At 40.8% G+C, this 19,176-nt stretch overlaps 1 protein-coding gene across 4 annotated transcripts in view; it reads right to left on the bottom strand.

Moving 5' to 3' along the window:
• Positions 1-12,332: 12,332 nt before the first annotated feature.
• CHST15 (carbohydrate sulfotransferase 15) overlaps positions 12,333-19,176 on the bottom strand; it is a 45,580-nt gene continuing 38,736 nt past the window's right edge. For all 4 annotated transcript variants that reach the window (XM_082765138.1, XM_082765135.1, XM_082765137.1 and 1 more), the window contains exons 6-8: positions 16,675-16,831; positions 13,873-14,020; positions 12,333-12,562 (exon numbers count right to left, since the gene is read on the bottom strand). In XM_082765138.1, the coding sequence (XP_082621264.1) occupies positions 12,372-12,562; positions 13,873-14,020; positions 16,675-16,831 (496 nt within the window). In that variant the 3' untranslated portion in view covers positions 12,333-12,371. The remainder of the gene's footprint in view (positions 12,563-13,872; positions 14,021-16,674; positions 16,832-19,176) is intronic.

Here is a 19,176-nt window from a genome sequence, read left to right as displayed (position 1 = left end):
GGTACCTAAATGTATTTCAAAATCTTTGTCAAAATGTAGATATATATATTTTAACACAGGTATGAGGAACACTCCATCCACTATAGTTACATAAAACAGTCTTCTGCAAAGTGACTAGAGATTTGGTGTGGCCAACAGGCATCTTAGGGAAAAGTTAAAACATATCAGCCTTTCTATTGCAACAGGTACAGCGTACAGCCTGTGGCTAGCTTGTGTATCACATAGCCCTTTTTTGGCTTCCAGACTTCTGCCAGAGGTCCGCCATACTACCAAAAGTGTGTTATGACTGATGCTCAAACCCTGAACCAAGAAGGATTCACTTCCAGTTGGTAAATGACATTCATCGTCCGTCTCATAGCACAGGAACAAAGAGCAAGCATGCATTTGGCAGCCACCCTCAGTTTTAAGAAGGGCTCTTGTAAGGGAGGTGAGGTCAATTTTTACCAGATGGTTTTATCTATTTATGTCTCGGCAGCCCTTGCTCAGCTGTATTTATATTTATTGCAGAGGCTCTGCTTGTGGTTCAGGGATTGCACCGGAGGTGCGCTGGTGCATTGTAATCAGTGCTGACCGTTCTGCTTGTTGAACAAATGACAACTGGCAGCCTTTGCAGTATTTCCATTTTGTAAGCACTTACTGCGGTGTCTCTCTGTGATGAAACACGTCAGCTCCCAACAGCGTAGGACCACCTGGAGTGCATTAACATCAGAGCGATTTAACATCCTAATCAGATGTATTTCAAATAGCAAGTGGGATTCGGAGGGAACAGGACATGGAAATCACACCGGCTTTGCAAGCAAGCACACTTCCAAGCAGTGGTCCAGTTTTCAGCACTCCATAACTTCCAGGATCACCAAGTAGTTGAGTGGGTAACAGAATATCAGGGGCTCTGAATATTGCCAGGAACTGTAGTACCGCTGCAGGGAGAGCAACTGTACCTGTTAAATATTATGAAAGCAGAAACAAAGAGGGGAGCAGCCTCTCTCCACTAGATATTAGCAGTGGATTATCCAGTGAATTAAGGATCTCGTTCTTTTAAAACTAATACATTTTCTTCCCAAACTGGCAATGAAATGATCTTTGGATCAGGATCACTGCCTGCCAAGGAAAATATGGCTCTATGATACCCCAAACCCATACTGAAACAACACTGTGATTAAAAAGCCTCAGAAGCTAGGAAATTCCATTATCACCCCTTGTGTGTGTGCAGAGGCTGTGGGACACCTAGGTAGGGCTGCCTCTACCACTCCATGTTAACACAACTGGTGTTGCAAGGCCTTGCTTCTTCACCAGCATCCCTACCTGTGACTGCAGGTGAAATAAAGAGCAGAGACAATAATCTGAACTATTACAGGATATCCAGGATGGATAGAATTAATATAAATTAATTGAGGATTTTCAGAGTCATAGAATTATTAAGGTTGGAAAAGACCTGTGAGATCATCTTGTCCAACCATTTTAAAAGACCATGGAGTACCTTGGGAACACCAGCCCAAAGATCTTACTCTTTCCTTAAAGACTTGAAACACATTTTGTAGGTTTTGAAAATGATTTTATATATAGACAAACTGAAAAACAAACAAACAAGCAAAGAGCACAAATAGTAATTACTGCTTTATTTTATTTTTCATATTAAGGAAAGACGTTATTTTCACCATGGAAGCAAATAATAAATACAAACAAATCAGTAAGTTCCTATGCTTTTCTTTCTTCCTTTATATTTTTTCACCTGACGAGCAATTTCTGAAACTCCAGTCTTTTCTCATTTACACTTCTGGAAAACCTTTGTTTATAAAACACCAAGATCCCAAGGCTGTATAAAATTTTGATCAGATGTGTTCTCGCAGGGCTAAGGAGGACTCAACATTTCACCTGAAAGCACCTCTCCGATTAAAACCAGGCCATGTCAGCCAACTCACACGGCTGAGACAGCAGCAGATGCTTTCTGCTCAGCCTTGCTGGCTCGGAAGAACAGGATTTTGCTCCAGCTATGGCTCAGTACCTCCCCCCCTCAAAAATGGCCCCCATTAGATGTGTTGGATGCATATATGTTTGCCCAGGGCCTGCTCAGTTGTGTCCTTCTCTCAGCACATGGTAGGATCAGCACCAGGGAGACGCCTCCCACCGCTGGGACTTCCTGCTCCTGCAAAGCACAAGGCCCCACAGGACGAGACATCAGGCTTCGTGCCATTCTGACCACGAACATCAGGGATTAAAGAAATGGGCTTTTTACCAAAAGAAGAACACAGAGGAGGCCCAGATTAGAGCTTTGGAGAGCTTCCCAGGAGCTTCTGTTGGCCTCGCCACAGGTGACTTTGGCAAGGCCTCACGTTGTCCTGCTCTCCCTGTGTGACCATCCCATATAATCTGTGGTGCAGATTTGGGGTGTATCCCCAGGAAGGATTCACATGCTATTGGGAAGCAATGTAGCAGCACAGTCTCTCACTAAGCACAGGACTTGTGCATATAAAACGTCCAAGTTGATGATAATGGGGGAACACCATAGATCCTGCTCCAAGTCCTTAGAAATCCACCCTCTGGCTCTGCCTTCTGCATTTTGACAACCTGCAGTCATAAGGGAGCTAAGTGGATTTTATACCTTTCACTAGATTTCCAGTAGAATTGTTTCCTGAGCCATAATTACAGAGGTAATCCCAGTATGCACAAATCTATGAGAGGGCAGGAACAGGCTCTACAGATCCCAGCACTTGGCCTCTGCTTGTGTCTATAGGGGCAGCACACAGATGAATTTCCCTTTTACTTGTTTTATTGTGACTGGATTACACCTTTTCATTTTTCATTGCAAAGTCTGCAATGTTATTTTGTGTGGTCTTTATTTTCAGAGTGGAGTTCAAGCAGTCGCAGTTGAAATAGTCTTGTGATTCTGACTGAATTTTTGTTTAATCCCTAGCCAGTAAGAAATCTTTTGAAGTAACAAAGCTATGCTTCTCCGTGGGTTGATCTGGACACACAATAATCAGAGAGAGACAGCAGGCAAATGTACTTTGGAGCAGAAATCACAGGTTTGATGCTAGATCCCTTACAGCTCCGGAGAGCTACTCTCCTCAGGTTTTGGCTCTTGTTTTGCATACTTTCCCCTTGCTCCAAAGAGAAGAGCAACAGTGTGAGGACCTCGGTCTATTAAGCCCTTCAGTCCCCCCTGCTGCTGGCCTAAGACCAAGTGACATAACCCTTGCTGCAGCGTCTGCCTTGCGTTTGCTGAGCAGCCCCGCTGGTCTTCCACTGCACAGAGCCCTGCTCCACAGCACAGCTGCAGCTCGCAGGGCAGCCCCACGGCTGAGATACAGGCTGGGTCCACCAGAGAAAAAATAAGCTCATGGTTATGCTGTGGAGTTCATCTGTGGTGCATGAAAACAGAGAGGGAAAAAAACAGCTTGAAGTGCATAAGTCCGGGCTGTGGCTTGGGCAGACATGCTCTGGATCTGCTGCTTCTTGAAAGAGTACTTTGAAACCCAGCTAACTATTACATGGCTGCCATAAAACATGCAGGTGCAAAAGCATGGCAAACAAGAAAAAAAAATGCGCAGAAAAGACTGATGTAGAGGAACAGCCTGAAAGTGATGCCTCTTCTTTCATCTCCATCTCCCTCAGAGGAGTGCAGTTCCCATCACACAGGAGGATGCAAGGTGGTTTTGCACCTCTCTTAGGCTGCCTTGCACACCCCAAGAATGTGAAGAGTTCCTACATATAAACCAGATTGCTTCAATACAGAGGAGAAGCACAGTCCTTCAGCTCCACAAACAATACACAGTGCTGGAACAACCTGAAAACATATTTTCCCAACTATGTTCAATAAATCGTAAATACAAGATTGTAGACACGGGAAATAGGTGTTGCTGCCACTTACAGTCCTATTCAATTTGACTTTGGAGCTTGTGAAATGATTTCTAAACTTCAGTGAACAGAACTGCATATACATCTAAGTATCCTCTTGTGACTTATTCAGAGAAGATATTTATCTTGTCTGGGCTTGTATCTCAATGTATATACTTTCCATCTCTTAAACATAGAAAAAAATTGAAAAATTATAATTCAAAGGAAAATTATTTATAATTTAGCCTTCATCCTGCTGGGTCAGAGTGCAGGAAAAGATTTTGGCATCAAAATGTGCTTTGAGGTAGCAATTCCAGGTCACCATCCAGGTGTCCAGCTTGGCTGTACTGCAGCTGTGCTGGTGCTGTCACAAGTGTTCACTCTCTCCTTTGGCCCCAGTAATCATGATATGTGTTTAAAGACAATTTACACTTTATTTAGGAGACATTCATAATACCGAAATTTTATTCAGGTGGCGTCTATGGTGTTGTGTACCAGCTTAACATGTGAACCTGAGCTTGTGTTATTTGTGTTACATCTGCACATTAAAACTGGGCCAGTGTGACAATGCGTCGAGGACAACCAGGAACCAGCTTGGCTTATTCTGGGGACTTGTGTGAGCTGCAGAGCAGAAAATCTGCAACATGTGTCTAGAAATCAGTTGCTCTGGGGAAAAGTAGGACAAATATGTTAGGAGAACCAGTCCTGTATGGCTAAACAAAAATGTGGTGCAAAAAGAACAGACTAGCAATATAGTATAAGGTCCTGTGTTTTTTTGTTTTTGTTTTTGTTTTTTTTTTTTGTGTGTGTTTTTTTGTGTGGTTTTTTTTTTTTTTTTTCCTTAAGCATATGGTAGATATCATAACATCATGTCAATCAACAGACCTAAAATGCTACATAACCTGATTTTCAAAGCTCCTACATCTATGTTAATATGTCACAGAGAGAACTTGAAGTGCTGTACTGGTAACTGATGCTGTTAATCACAGCACTGCCTATACTATCTAGAAGCCTGGCATTTAGTATTTGCTATGGAAACTGTTTCACAGCTTTGTACTCTTTATTGCTCTCTGGTCTTCTGAACTATTAATATAGAAAATCACCTTTTTCTTTTTTTTTTTTTCAGAGCCCCAGCAAGATGGCAGACATCTATTTTTGAAAGGCAGTGTCGATCTGTTTTAACTGTGTGCAAGTTCTAATGACAGAAAATTATTTTAAATAAATAAATAAATAAATAATCCAATATTTTCTTGGTTCTTGGCTTTAGAAACCACCAGTTTTTTGCTGCCTTCACAAAGCTTTGTAAAAAACCCTGTGTATTTAAAAATATCAGGATATTAATCAATTAGGTTCCTCATATTCCCCTTTGCCTTGTTTTATTAAAGTAAGTGGTTAAGCAAGTAACAAGCTGGTACTTAGCAGTAGGCGAATTCCTTCCTATGTCTGTACACAGGGCCCTCCAAGTCTGTCTTTTGTCCATCCCATCTGGAGCTACGTGTGGTAGCCTGCACATCCACAGGCAGACACAGTCATTAAAATTGTCTGAGTCCCATGTAGGTGCATTAGCTGTAAGACAATCTTCCTATAGGTTTGGTGACTACAACCCTGAGCTGGGTATTTTATTACCTGGAGCCAATCCTTGTGCAGTATAGAATTCATGAAAGTAAAGAAAATGTGAACAATGTGAACTCTTCAGAAAAGTGATCCTAAGAGCAGTAACAGTTTTTAAGCACCCACAGGCAAGTGCACTTCACATTTTAAATAATTAATGTGTAAAAATTCTTAGATCCCTTCCACGAGAGCAGTGACCAGAGTATTTCTCACTGTTTAGCTCCCCTTACAGTCAAAGGACCAAATCATGCTGGCACCAGCCCCAGTTTCTCAACCACCCCCTTGGGACTGCCCCTGGAACCTTTCATCGCTCACTATCCCGAGTCTTCCAGTCCTCCAGCACTTCAGTTTCTGGACTTCATGGTGCTAAAATTCCCAATCCCCTGGCTCTGCCAGGAGTTTAACTGCAGCAAAGCCTGCCTCCTGCAGTGCCAGACACCTATGGCTTCTGCCTCCTGAGGTTTTATCATGCTCATGCTAGTACATGTAGCCTAGTCCAAGTGCTTTGAACCTTCTGGCCTCAAAAGCTTAGGATTTTGATTGCTTGCCGAATTGTTCTGTCTCAAATACCTGTGTTAGCTCATGCTGCGCTGCCTCAGCCCCCCAGCCTTTAATTACACAGCAACACGTACCCACTGGCGTGTTCACTGAATAATACAGACTTTTGTAACACACAGAGGAGAATGGAAAACTATTGAAAATCAGCTTAATGTAAATGTATATATTCAGTACTTTCCAAATACAGTTTTTAAAAAGCTCAGCCACAGATACAAGAACAGGTCTGCTCTGCAGCACCACCTGCTGCAAAGAAATATGCTTGGTTTGCTATCAAGCTCGAGAAACATAACTGTTGAATCAAGCCACACATCATACTCCTGTGGATTTGGGTTGGGAACAAGTGTTATAGGATTTACCTTGGGCCAGATGACGCAGCACTGCTGCACGGGGATTCAAGGATTGGCTCATGTGTCCCTGTTTAAGAGGTGTTACTTAAATGCAGGTGTTTTTTTTCAGTCTAAGATACTTTTTCAATGTTTTGGTAGTACTGCTGTGGCAGAAGATATTTCAGCTGCCCTCAGTTTGATAATATTAACATAAGGCAACACAGCATTTAAAAATATTTGTAAATGATTCAATAAACACTGAACTGACAGTTTAGCGTGCAACTGCCACAAAACTATATCTTAGTGGTGAAGAATTTTTCATCTCTTTTTCCTGATATATTTTCCTATAGGGTATGTAAATAACGCACCAAAATAATAAATTCACAGAATCTGGGCTTAGGTTTGCCCATCACAATAAGAAAGAGGATTTTTTGTTTATTACCTTTAAAATCCTTATCGGTCGTGTTGAGCTCTGAGAAGGGATTTGTGTTGGGCAGGATGGATCAGAGCAGCCTGGAAGATGTGCTGGGTACCCCAGTGCTGGCTGGCTCCCGCAAGAGGGTGAAAGGGGATTGCAATGCCGATGCCATGATATGACCAGCATCAATGGCACGTTCAGTTAATACACTCCAGGGTGTAAATGGCCCAGCTGTGCACCTTTTTTTTCCTTTGCCTAATTCTCCAGGTGCTCTTTGTGTTATGCTGGGTTATGGTGAGCCCTGTTACATACGATTTATGTTGCGTTAGGCATGCATTTGTGTTGTGTGGCGTTGAGAGCCGCCTTTCCTCTGCCCCTCGGTGCAATTGTGGGGAAATCTCCGCTAAACCCTTTCTGCAGGCTGTGAGCCGCAGCTGTCCCAGGCATGCCGGCTGAATTTCCAGCTATGCCCTGCCCTCTTGCGGTGTCCTGCCGGCCTCACCGCTCCTTGCTGCTCCCACGGCCCCCAAAAATCAGTGCCGGAGGACCACTCCCCCCCCCCCAAGCTCCAGCGATGCTGCGGGTACAGATCGGTACCACTGTGCACCTTAGTGAAACGACCAGGGGAAAATTACAGAAAAAAATAAAAATAAAAAATCTCCTAATGCCAACACTTTCCTCTTCTTAGCTATAAATGCAGCATTTAGCCCCCTTTCAGATTTTTTTAGCCCAGCCATATAGCTCCCGTTTTTATGTTGGCCCTTTCCCCGTAATAATATAATTGTTTTATTCCCTTTAATATAGTTTGCTCCTTCCAAAGCATTAATGCAGTGAGTGGCTGTTTCATGAGCCAGAGGCAGGTGAGAGCCTTTCTGCAGATCCCACTCCACCCCTCCTTACCTTGAGGTGAAATCTCCCAGTACAACACGAAACAAAAAGCCCAGTCCCTGGTGAGCTCAGCTGATACCTTTCCAGCCAAGGCAACATGGTTTCCCCAAGTTATATCATTATTTTCTTGTCCTAAGCCTTTTCAGCTGATCAAAAAATCAATTCTTCCTTTCCATCTGACAGCTGCATGTCTCTCCACTTTCTGCTTATTTCTCTGTCCAATTTCTTCTATTTTTTGTCTACCTTGCTTGGTTTTATTTTCTTCAGTGCAATTTTGCACAATCGATTTCTCTCACCACTCCAGGATTTCATTTGACTCAACTGCAAGACTTCCTTCCTATGTCTCCCCTTCCTATACCATCCTGCAACTGTTGTGTCACATCCTTTGGTCCTTGGTTCAAAAACTGGGGGAAAAGACCCAGCTTGGTTGGCTGTGCCGTGAGCATCACTGGTGAATAAGGCCTTTGGCCTCTGGGAAATTTAAAATATAAAATGTAAAATATTTGATAATTGGGATGTGCTGGTTTTAGATTTATCAAAAGCTAAAGCTCACATTATTTGCAAGTCATCTGTGGTTTAGGCCCCTGTAACCTGAAATAAAGAAAGTTTTAGGAGCTGCTCCCAGGATGAGTTTTTCCTTCTACTGCAATGCTCTGAGTGCAAGCTCAACCCTTCCCTTTGCTCATTCCCATTCATTATTAAAGTAGAAGAAGAGATCATTTTCTAAGTGTGTGCACTACAGCCAGATGGAGGAAATAACTGTGAATTAGTCTGCACTCCGTTTTAATAGTGAATGGCTTAATGATAGCTTGCCTGTGTTTTCCTTGGGGAAGATGCTACTTGCAATGCCACCACTGCCATGCAATGAGTTGTTACCCCAGCAACTGCTACTTCAATGACTAAATGTCAATTTTAAAGCTCTTAGAGTTATATTTTCAGCATTCTTCCTCTAGATCATGCACGTCAGATGGATGTACCTGGGGAGCAGGAGGGGCTGGGGACCCCCGCTGTCCCCATGGTCCTTCTGCTCTGGTGTGAGCATCCTGTGCCAGGCAGTGCAGTTAGTGTCCCAGCCCCAGAGCCATTAACCATCTCACTGCCCTATACAGGCTTTTTTTCGCTCAGCAAGTGGTGCTCAGAAGCTGTGAGGGTGAGGGACAGGAAGCATTTCCTTCCTGTGAAATGCGATACGTTGATTGCTATTTGTGCCTCTTTAAAACATTATTTTCTGTTAATTGGGGCTTAGTGTGTACACAGCAGGACTCTAATTTTCAACGGCAGATTTCAGCCTCGAACTCCATTAAGCCCCTGCCACTCTGACAATCATTCTAAGGGCCTTTCAGTTGATGGAGGCAGCACAGAGAGCAGGCAGAGTTTCCACGGGAGCCGTGACTTAAAAGCAGGGGTCCCCAGCATGACACTGCCGAAATCTTTCAAGCCTCTGCTGCTACTGACATCCTTCCCTTGACAGAGGCCGTGCCAGAGAGCTGGTCCAGAGAGAAGCGTGGATCAAAGTCTGTAGCAGTACCTCTGTAAGCCAGGATTCTCAGGACAGCAGTCTGACAAGTGGATTAATGGCAATGATATGCATGTATTAATACTTAGAAGCACTGCTACAATAAATGGAGACAGAAAATCTGAGCATTTGATGCCCTGTGGACATACGAAAAGAACTGGATTTTTGTCTCTTAACCTGCCTGTTCCTTTTTCAATGGAAAAAAAAAAAAAAAAAAAAAAAAAGTCAAACCCACAACCTATGGCACACGTTAGCCACAAGATGGTACTGCAACATAAGCGTTTCTGTTAGAAAACTACTCAGAAAATCCTGGTTGGGCTTGCCTGTGGCAGGGCTATATGTTGTATCTATTACCTTTTTGCACCACATTTGTGCCTCGTCTATAATAAAAGAGCGTTGGTTGGAAGATGGATTAATTTCTTAGCAGAAAGTTGTATTCAGATCCGTGAGAACCCCGCTGCTTGTTTTCAGTTTGTTTAGCTGAGGCATACAAGCCTGTGCTCTGGACTCAGCAGATAACAGCGTATCATTTTCTTTGTAAATCAGTGCCTGTTTTTCTTAGCAGGAGAGCCTTTGTTTTCACTGCGTGTCTTCCAGCCAGCCAACGTGCTTGGCCCGAGCATACAAGGTCTTACAGAAAGCACATTTTGCATTCTTCTGCAGTAGCAGCAAGAACATTTGGTAACGACCCTTTCCTCAGTGCCTTTGGGCTCAGGAAAGCTGCATCCTCGCCTGATTACTTTAGTTCAGCAGAGATAAGAGTAAATAGGGAACGAAGCACACATTTTCTGAGCTCTGTGCAAAGAGCCACTGCTACACTTTGGCAAACACGAAAACATATTGTCTTGATAGTAAGTTTAAATTCTTGGCAAATTACTGCTCTTGGGATGTAGGACAAGTCAAGGCTACAGCGCATAACAACAATAATATCATATTCTTTCACGTCTAGAACTGTCAACAGGAAGGTAAAGAGACTGGAAAATTTTTGGATGAGCCTTGTCACGTGTAGAGATTTGCTGTGAGGCCAGAGTGAAGCCACTGAACGGCAGTGGTACTTTGCTCTGGCTGCAGAGGAGGGGTCTGACACCCACCATTACTCAGGAAGATCAAATGCTATTCTGAGTCACCAGTTCAATATTTTTTTCCAGTCTGTACCAGACAGCAAAATCCTTACCACCACCACCTCCATCCCTGCCCCCTAAACCGCCCAAGAGATGCCCTCTTTAATTTTCTACTTTTTAATATTTAGCCTTTCAATAACACAGTGTCGTAAGATGGTTCCTTAAATCATGAGATCATGTTCTGGAGCTTATGAAAGAGATGAAGACATAAAAGCAACCTCATTGGAAACTTCACTTTTGGAAGAACCACAGGCCTTACAGATTATCAATAACTATAGCTCCTTCCCCCTGTGTTAGATTTCTATACACTCTATGGTGACATTCAGAGCACCAACGGCTCTATGTTGAACCTATCCTTGCTTGAGATGCCATCACTGTCCTCCTTTGCATAGGGAACCCTCAACCTTTCCCCTTCCTGTGAGCCATAACTAGGCAAGATTGTGGTCTAGCAGTGTGCTGGGACTGATTCAACCTAGGGCAGAAATTTTGACCTTGAAGCACGTTCTAATTTACATTGTACAAGTAGGCAATGGACATAGAGAATCTCCCTGGCCATTGGTGAAATTCATGTTCAGCACCATGCCCAAACTAGTGCATATGATTTGTTCAGGGAATTGATGTTCACACTAAATGAAAACGACACTCATTAGCATTTAGGGTTAGTTAAGATAGTATCAGATCATGGTTGTAGCTGGCAACTAAACAGAAATACAGAAATGTGTGTCCATAGCAGTTATGTTTAATAACATTTCCATATAGTTTTACTGGTCATGTGGCGTTGATTCTAATTCAGAGAACAGCTAGCAGAAATGTGTAGTATAAATAAAATATAGAGTGAAAATTTTAGTGGTGAATTGATTCTGACTTTCTGATTCATGTTGCCATAATACTTTTTTTTAGACTGATAAAAAAAAAAAAATCCATTCTCACTCCTCTAAGAAGTTTTGATCTATAAACATTTCTGAACCAGAGCTAAACAGTTCTAGTTGTCCAGAACAGCTTACCTAAATTTCTTATTTTAGGCATTCCAGACTCCAAACTGAATCCAAAGTTTCTCCACCATCCTTATAATAGCTTTTCCTCAAGTCTTTATTTTCAAGCCTTTTTTAAACTAGATGTACACAGTGTGCAACTAGTTCATTATTTAACATATCCTTTCCATAATGATACATGACATGGTGTATCCTGTCCATTAATGCATTTAATGACCAGATTTCGTAGTGATTTAAAAATACATACTTTTTGCAATGGAGTAGAGCACTTGTGTAGGACCAAAGAGAAAACTCCATAAAAGCTCTCTATGGCCAGCATTGACTTTACATCAAGCCCGATAGTGGTTTCCTAGGAAAATGTGAATGATATGAATAGATGATACATGTTTGTGTTTACATGAACAAAATGTGGAAGGCAAATGGATTTGTTACACTAAACATTGAATGTGGACTGTTGTTTAAATTTCTGTCATCCATTCATATGTGAATATAAAATTTCTTTTGATTTTGGGGCTAGGAAAGCCTATTTATACTGAAGACATAAATTAGACTTTGAAATTTATGTGAATGCAATTATCTATTAACGTTACTTTCAGAATTAAGGAGACATAGAAACCTTAGTGTGAGAGAAGACTATTTGTGAACATGCTGACAAAAAGAAACAAAATTTTTGGTTGAATTCACTTAAAAAATTTAATGACTACATGACACTGATAGTTTGAAAAAATGAATGAATAATATATATTGAAAATGAGATTATAAGTGTAATTTTAAGAAATTGATGCTAATTCCATGTTGCAGCATCTTAGAGAAGGTTAAACTTCTACATCCCAGCCGAGAGTGTAAGACATAGCCTAGTGCTTTTCCATCCTACACTTCTGCTGGGGCAAAAGAAGTTGCAAGAAACTCATAAGCAAGATGCTTTACATTCTCACAAGGAAAATGTGATATAACTGTCATGAAGTGTGCTGACTGAAGGTGAGAGTCTCATCTCATCAATCGGCTTCTCTTTGGAATGGGAAAAATGTAAATATCCACGCACAAAAATAGAATTTAAAAAAATAAAAACTCCTTTAAGCACTGTATTTGTGGCACTAAATTTACATATTATGTCCTTTTCCATAAAAAAGCATCATCAAAAAGAACTTGTGCCAGTTTTGTATTAAAAGGCCTGTAGAAATCTCTTAAAATTGCCTTTGTTGTTGGTAGCATAGGTCCCAGGCTTCTGTCTTCAGGTCGTCTAGTGTTTGATGCAGGACTCTTTGTAATCAGAGCTTCTTGTTTCTCACTTAGAGGTCCTGTGGAAAAATAGAATATTATCTTATCATTCTTCCCCCAAAATACCCATGCTAAAGAAGAAAAATGAGTAAGTTGGAAGGTTTGCCAAGTGAAGACAAATGGAATTTTTGTTAGCACAGACAGTGTTTCAGAATATTGAATACAGGTTTAGATTAGTGAAATGAATCATTTTTGGTAAATATGGAAATATGTTTCTCTCTCATATTAATTAATCATCTGTAAAACAAACACCATAAGTCACTTCTAGAGGAAAAGATTTGTTTTCAGAAAATAACGCTGACACTGAATATACTCCCTGTCCATTCTGTCCATTTTGGAATCAAAATTCTTTTTTTTTTTTTTTTTTTTTCTTTTACTGTTATTTCATTTAATGATGTGAGTTGTCTGCTCCCTAGTAGAAACTCCATTAGACTCGCTCATGGGTTATACAAGCCCCCCCCTCACCCTCTCCCTTTTTTTTTTTTTTTTTTTTTTTTTTGCCTGTTTCTGAGGTTGTCAGTGGGATCAAAGTGATGCCCAGGTATAGTGACATATATGGATATATATACACGTAACACAGATATTGCAGGCGTAAATCTTAGCCCTTGACAACGTACTTCAGAAAGATAAGCACCCACAGACTTTTCCAGCATAAACCATCTTCAAGAAGAAGATGCCAAGCTCTTCATCTGTTCAATCTGCCACATTCAAACTTTCTCATCATCTAGACCAGCGTTTGGACCAGTCAGACTATTTTGCAGCCACGTTTTCATCCTCTTGCTACTGTCAAATCAACATTGGGCAACAGTTTGTCTGCCAGCATTTCTCCAAGAATTAGCAACAGATGTCTCAGTCAACACAGCAAAAACACAGTTTTCCCCTTCTCCCCAGCTAAAAACACAACCTTTCAACATACCCACATTTAGATGCTGGATCAGTTTTAGCTGGCAACAGCATTCACAACCTGGTAACACTTGAAGCTGTTTAAATTGCGTGGGATAGCTCTTGCACCTATGTAAGCCCATGACAAACAAGCCCTCACTGCCTTCAGAAGCAGGACTGGCTTCTGTCTGATAAGATATATCCCTACAATGTGAAAGGTTTTAATATATTATTTTTTTTTAATATACTTTTATTAAATTCTTCTAACACCAACTGTTCTATGGGAATTTGGGAATTTTAATTTTGCTTGACTCAAGGCAACAAGATTAATGAATCCTTCAAGACTGATTCACATGCTTTTGTTTTGTCTGCTAATATCGCAAAAATGACCTAAGAAGGATAATAATGATTTTTTGTACTTATCTCAGAACAGCCAGAGGACACCTACCGAGATCCAGAAACTGGAACACCATGTGCATGGTGTATTTCACATTTGATGCATGATCCTCTAAGCGGAGAACAAGTATCTGATCTTTGTCAAAAACAGTCAGCCAGTCCAAAAGATAGACAACATAAAGCCCAACCTGCAACCTTACCTATAAGCACAAAAAAAAAAAAAAAAAAAAAAAAGTATGAAAATCTAATTAATTTACATCACTTTGAGCAAAAACAAACCAATATTCACATATGTCTTCTGGGCAAAAATCCCAAATATGTTCTCTGGAAGGACTATGACAAGAAAACATATGAAAAAAATTAATCTTACTCTTGCTTTCAGTGAAGCTTATGTAAATCTTTGCAAATGGCCTAGCTACGAGTGGAAACATTTTATGAAGGACCTGACCACGCACTCCTTCCTGCAGCATTTGCTGAATCAGCTGCAGCTCTGCGTAACAGCGTTGCCTCCTAGAAGCTCAGTGGCTTCTGATTGTGATCTCTAGATCTAAATCTAGGCTGCAGCAGTGGCTGCTCGTCAGCGTTCGTGGTGTGTCGGCTGAGCACACGCTGAAAGCATCAGGTTGTGCAAACCAGAGAGGAGGAGGAAGGGTGGGAAAATCCTGTCCTGACCTGTTTCCCTCCAACCTCCTAAACTTTAGATAAGTTGCAATATCAAAGTCCAGCCTCTGACTGTGCTTATAATTTTCTAAAACCGCTCAGGCTCAAAAGACAGAAACATGAATCCCAAGTCATAAGTGTCTTTCATAAAAGAGACTTAACAACTTTAGTCTCATTACCACAGTACTGAAGACAGATAACAAGTCTCTTTAGTTTCTTACTCGGACTCATGTACCTAAACTACCTAAATTCCCCCCAAATAAGCCAATTTTTGGATTATTGCTAAGCGACTGTTATCATGATGTGAGATTCTGATGTGCCTTTGACTGCTTTTTACAATAAGCCTCCATATTTAGTAGACTTCTTTACATACGTGCTGTACAAGAATTTGAACTCTTATTTGATTAAAAATGTGATTATCTTAGCTAGTATCCGGTTTCACTGAACTCTGGGGAAACACATAACTCAGCACTGGGTTTCACTTTTTTCTTCTGATAAAGGTGAGTGAAACTCCATTCTCAGCTGCACGGTACATGTTGGCAGTGCAGTGCTTTCCCCAGACAGGCCTAGAATCTTTCTTTAAAACTTTTCACCAGAAACAGGAGTTTTAACTAATCTGTCCCATTACTTTTCAGTTTTCTTCAGGAACCTTGATTTCCTACCCTATATAGCACATTTTACTGACTTCTTCCAAAACATGTCATCTTCTTCCATAAGATTCAGTGCACTTCCATAAGATTCATCCTGTACATCAAAGGGCACCAGTGGGGTTTCCCAAGCTATTCTCCCTTCCATAACATCCATATCTGCGGGCTTGGTTTGATTCCCTTGGCTCAGCTTGCCTTTCTCTAGATTTCTCTGTTTTTCACTGATTCTCCACATGGATAAGCTGACAAATGCCCCATTCCTTACAGGTTGGCATCCAGCACCAGTAACATCTATGACACTCACCTCTCTTCTTTCAGGAACATACTAACTAATAGCAAAACACAATTGGCAGTCTAATAAGCTCACAGGGGAAAATGACCCCAACTTTTTCAATCTATAGGAAAAAATGCACATAACAGAGATTATCAACTTGTCTGAACAAGGGGCTGGAGAAGTCCAGAGGAACACAGTTAGCATCTGTGTTTTCTTATGAACATCTGCTTGGGTTTGTGTCTTCTGAGGGCTGCCTAAGACAACAAATGAAGAGTGTTTCTGCACCCTGAGGAAGAATAGAGAGGAAAAAAATCTCTCCTTCTGGTTCTCTCCCTGCCTTTCTCTCTCAACACTGGAAGAAATCTGTTTATGCAAGCAGATGCTTGGGAAGTATTTTAGCACCACCTGGCAGCAACTCATGTCCGTGGAGGTCCTGGAGGCTACCATCCAAGCCTTATGGCTCCACACTACTGCCAAGGTAAGGAAGAGGAATATCCCATTTTCCCTGCTGCTGTGGGGCTCAGGCCTATGTGATGCACTCATTTATGGTCATTTTATTGACTGAAAGAAACAATAACTTCACCCTGGGGACAAAGGAGGGAAGTATTCCCTCTGAAGCTGTTAAAGCCTTAGCAAATAAAACAGGATTGAATGGCAAATTGACCAGACTTGATACTTTAAGTCAGTCTCCTCGGTATTATTCTGCATAGGCTTTCATGTCCCTCTCAAGGAAAATTCAAAGCCAGTTCTACACTAAAAATGTGAATTTTGGAATACTGAGCCTGTAACATCAATCCTCTGCCAGCAGTTTCTGTATTTCTTTTTATCATTTTTTAAATGTGCACAACTTATAAAAGGAGGATTTATCTAGTTATTGGTAGACTTCTCTTGTGAAAGAATACATAATTTATTCTGATTTTGAGGCAATTTCCTACCACAAAGATCCTTGCCAGAGCTACTTTTTGGAGAGATCTGCAAAAAGCTTACACATTAAACTGTAATCTTCCCTAAATGTGCTCTCCATACGCCTGCACAATAGAAAGACTGTATTATTGCTGTTGGCATTCATCAGGGAACAGACTGAGGAGACAGCTGAGCCAGTACATCAGCTTTTACATGCTTACATATATATTTATGTCATCCGCTTTACAAATGAAAAGGAAGAAAGTTTTATTTCTTGATGTTTATAGGCACAGCATTTTGGCATTTTAACAGCCTTGACACAGTATGTCATTATCCAAGCGAGGAATCCGACGTTATTGGAAATACGTACGGGCATGGCATTGTTAAGGGTGTTGTTGTAGACGCAGGCTCTCAGTGAGTAATCCAGCATGCAATTCTCAAACAGCTGCAGTGATTCTGCCACTTTTTCATGAAAATCTTCTGCAGATTTATTAGCACTTGCAAAGTACAGATAATCAGAGTACAATCTGTGGATGAAATACGTGCAAGTAAATGACAGAGGAAATGAAAGAAGATCTATTTACATGACAATGGCAATCACTTACATGAATTGAGAGCAGTGGCACGTGTGTGTAACATTGCCCCAGCAGCCCTGCTCAGCCATGACACATTTTCTATTCAATTTGATGGGCTTTGGCTCAGAATGACAGCTACTCCACGGAGCCTCTCAAAATCTTCCCCACTTGCTAGGTCAGCATCTTGTGAGATCTAGACCCTAGTAATTGCATGAGCCAATGTTTTCTCATAAAGGCAAATTTTTTGAATGTACATACTTTAAATTTGTGTTATCTATAAAAGGTAGAACTGGTCTGGGCAGATAACGGTACCCCTCTGTACAAGGTGCTCCACACTGCCATGGATAGAAACAGTCCTCATCTCAACAGCTCACAGTTGAAACCAAACCCAACAGAAGAATGAGAAGAGTTAGAAACAATTTTTCTCTGATTACTAAGCTAGCCTTGGTAACACTTGAGAGGGATTTGCTTTCCCAGTATTCTCATAGTACCCATATTACAACTCCATGGCACCATCTCCCAACATGAGGTATCTTTCAGCCTCTTAAAAAAAAAAAAAAAAAAAAAAAAAAAAAAAAGACTCATTTTATTGTTGTGGTAGGCTTTCCTATTGCACTCACTTTATATTTTTAATTCCCTAGGTTGCCACAGGTACTTTAAAATTCATCATTTAATTTGGAAAGTTTAGGCCCTAATCCAGCAAAGCACTTAAGCACAGGAATAGCCCCTCTGCACTCATTATTTATGTTAGTGTTTTGCAAGAACAAGATTTTAATTCCCATACGACAGACAGAAATTCTCTGTTCATTTGAAAAGGAAGAGAAGGGATGCATATGTTGCAGACTGTTTTTAATTCACTTTTTACACCCTTTAAAATAGAAATCACAGCAAAGTATAGAAAATGAGGCAACAGTAACCGATGCATCATCCATTAAGAAAGACTGAAAATCATTACTTTTGCCCAGTTCTTTCCAGTTTGGCAAATGCTGATGTGCTGCTGCCTGGCATCACTTCCCATGTCCACAGGAGACCCAGCTGCACAGGCATCACACAGACCCAGCTGCTGTGTCCTTCCCTTGCTCTTTGTAGTGAAAGCAGAGAATTTGCCAAGGTTGCTCAATTTACTAATTTAACAATATTCTGCCATACTATGCACTGCCCATTGTACGTGTAAATACATTGTACGTGTAAATCTAGGTGTTTTGAAAACTGCTTAAAAATAAAAATCTCAGCAGACCGTGTTTGTATCAGTTATGTCCCACAGTTGTTAATTTAATGCTGATAAACTTTAAAAAAAATAAAATTAAACTGGGGCTTATATAAATATATATTTTTAAATAAAATATATAAAATATATTTATATATATATTTATATATATATATTATATATATATAATTTTTAAATAAAAAACTATTTTTAAATTAAAAACTTTTAAATAAAAATTACTGGGGGCTTGTTTTTCATTTTGGAAAAATTACCATGAAAGTTAAGAAGAATTCATCTCAGTCCTGTTTGATGAACAATTTGGAGAAAATAGATATATAAATATATATATTTAAATGAAAAAGCTCCATCTCAGAGCACAGGAAAGGGTACCAGACATGGACCAGACTAACCAGTGCTTGAGGACAGTGATATCCAATTGTGCTTGAGGACCATGACCACCTGTACTCTTCTTCTGGGGTCCTTCTGCTGGACCCACCAAAGAGAGCAAGGATGAGATGAAGCAAAGCTATGAGGCAGAGCCAGCCAGCTTCAGCTACATTAGACACTCAACAGCATCTCCTGTTTGCAGAAAAGTGTGTGCCTGTGAAGAGTATCACTTAACAGCGAACAAACAACATGAACAAGACTCATCCTGGGTAGGGCACGACCAGCCACTCGTGGAGGTGGAAAGGTTCCTGCCTGAGGAAATCAGCCAGCAGGCATCACGTACAGCATGGGCTGGCTGCTGTTTGTTTAAAAGGCTTAATAGGAGCGCTTAGTATTTCTAATCATGCATTAAAATAAACCCATACTTTTAAAGACTTGCTGACATCTTATGGAAAACTATGATCTTGAAGACAAGCTCTCTCTCTCTGCAGGGCAGCTGAGATTTTCTATATTTCTTCCCATCTGTTTTTAATTCTGGGGACATCTGTGTGGTAATAAAACCTTTGCTGATTAGGATTTCAGCTGTTCAAGCTACTTGAAGTCATTACCCTCAATCCCCATCCATTACAATGAAATAAGGACACCATCAATACCCACCATCACCAACCTTGATGTCCTTCAAACACACCCCATTTTCAGGGGC

The sequence above is a fragment of the Aythya marila genome (assembly GCF_965140915.1).
Source record: "Aythya marila genome assembly, chromosome: 7".
Taxonomy (NCBI): Eukaryota; Metazoa; Chordata; class Aves; order Anseriformes; family Anatidae; genus Aythya; species Aythya marila.
The sequence above is the reverse complement of the archived record's forward strand: the minus strand, read 5'-3'. Positions and strand labels throughout refer to the sequence as shown.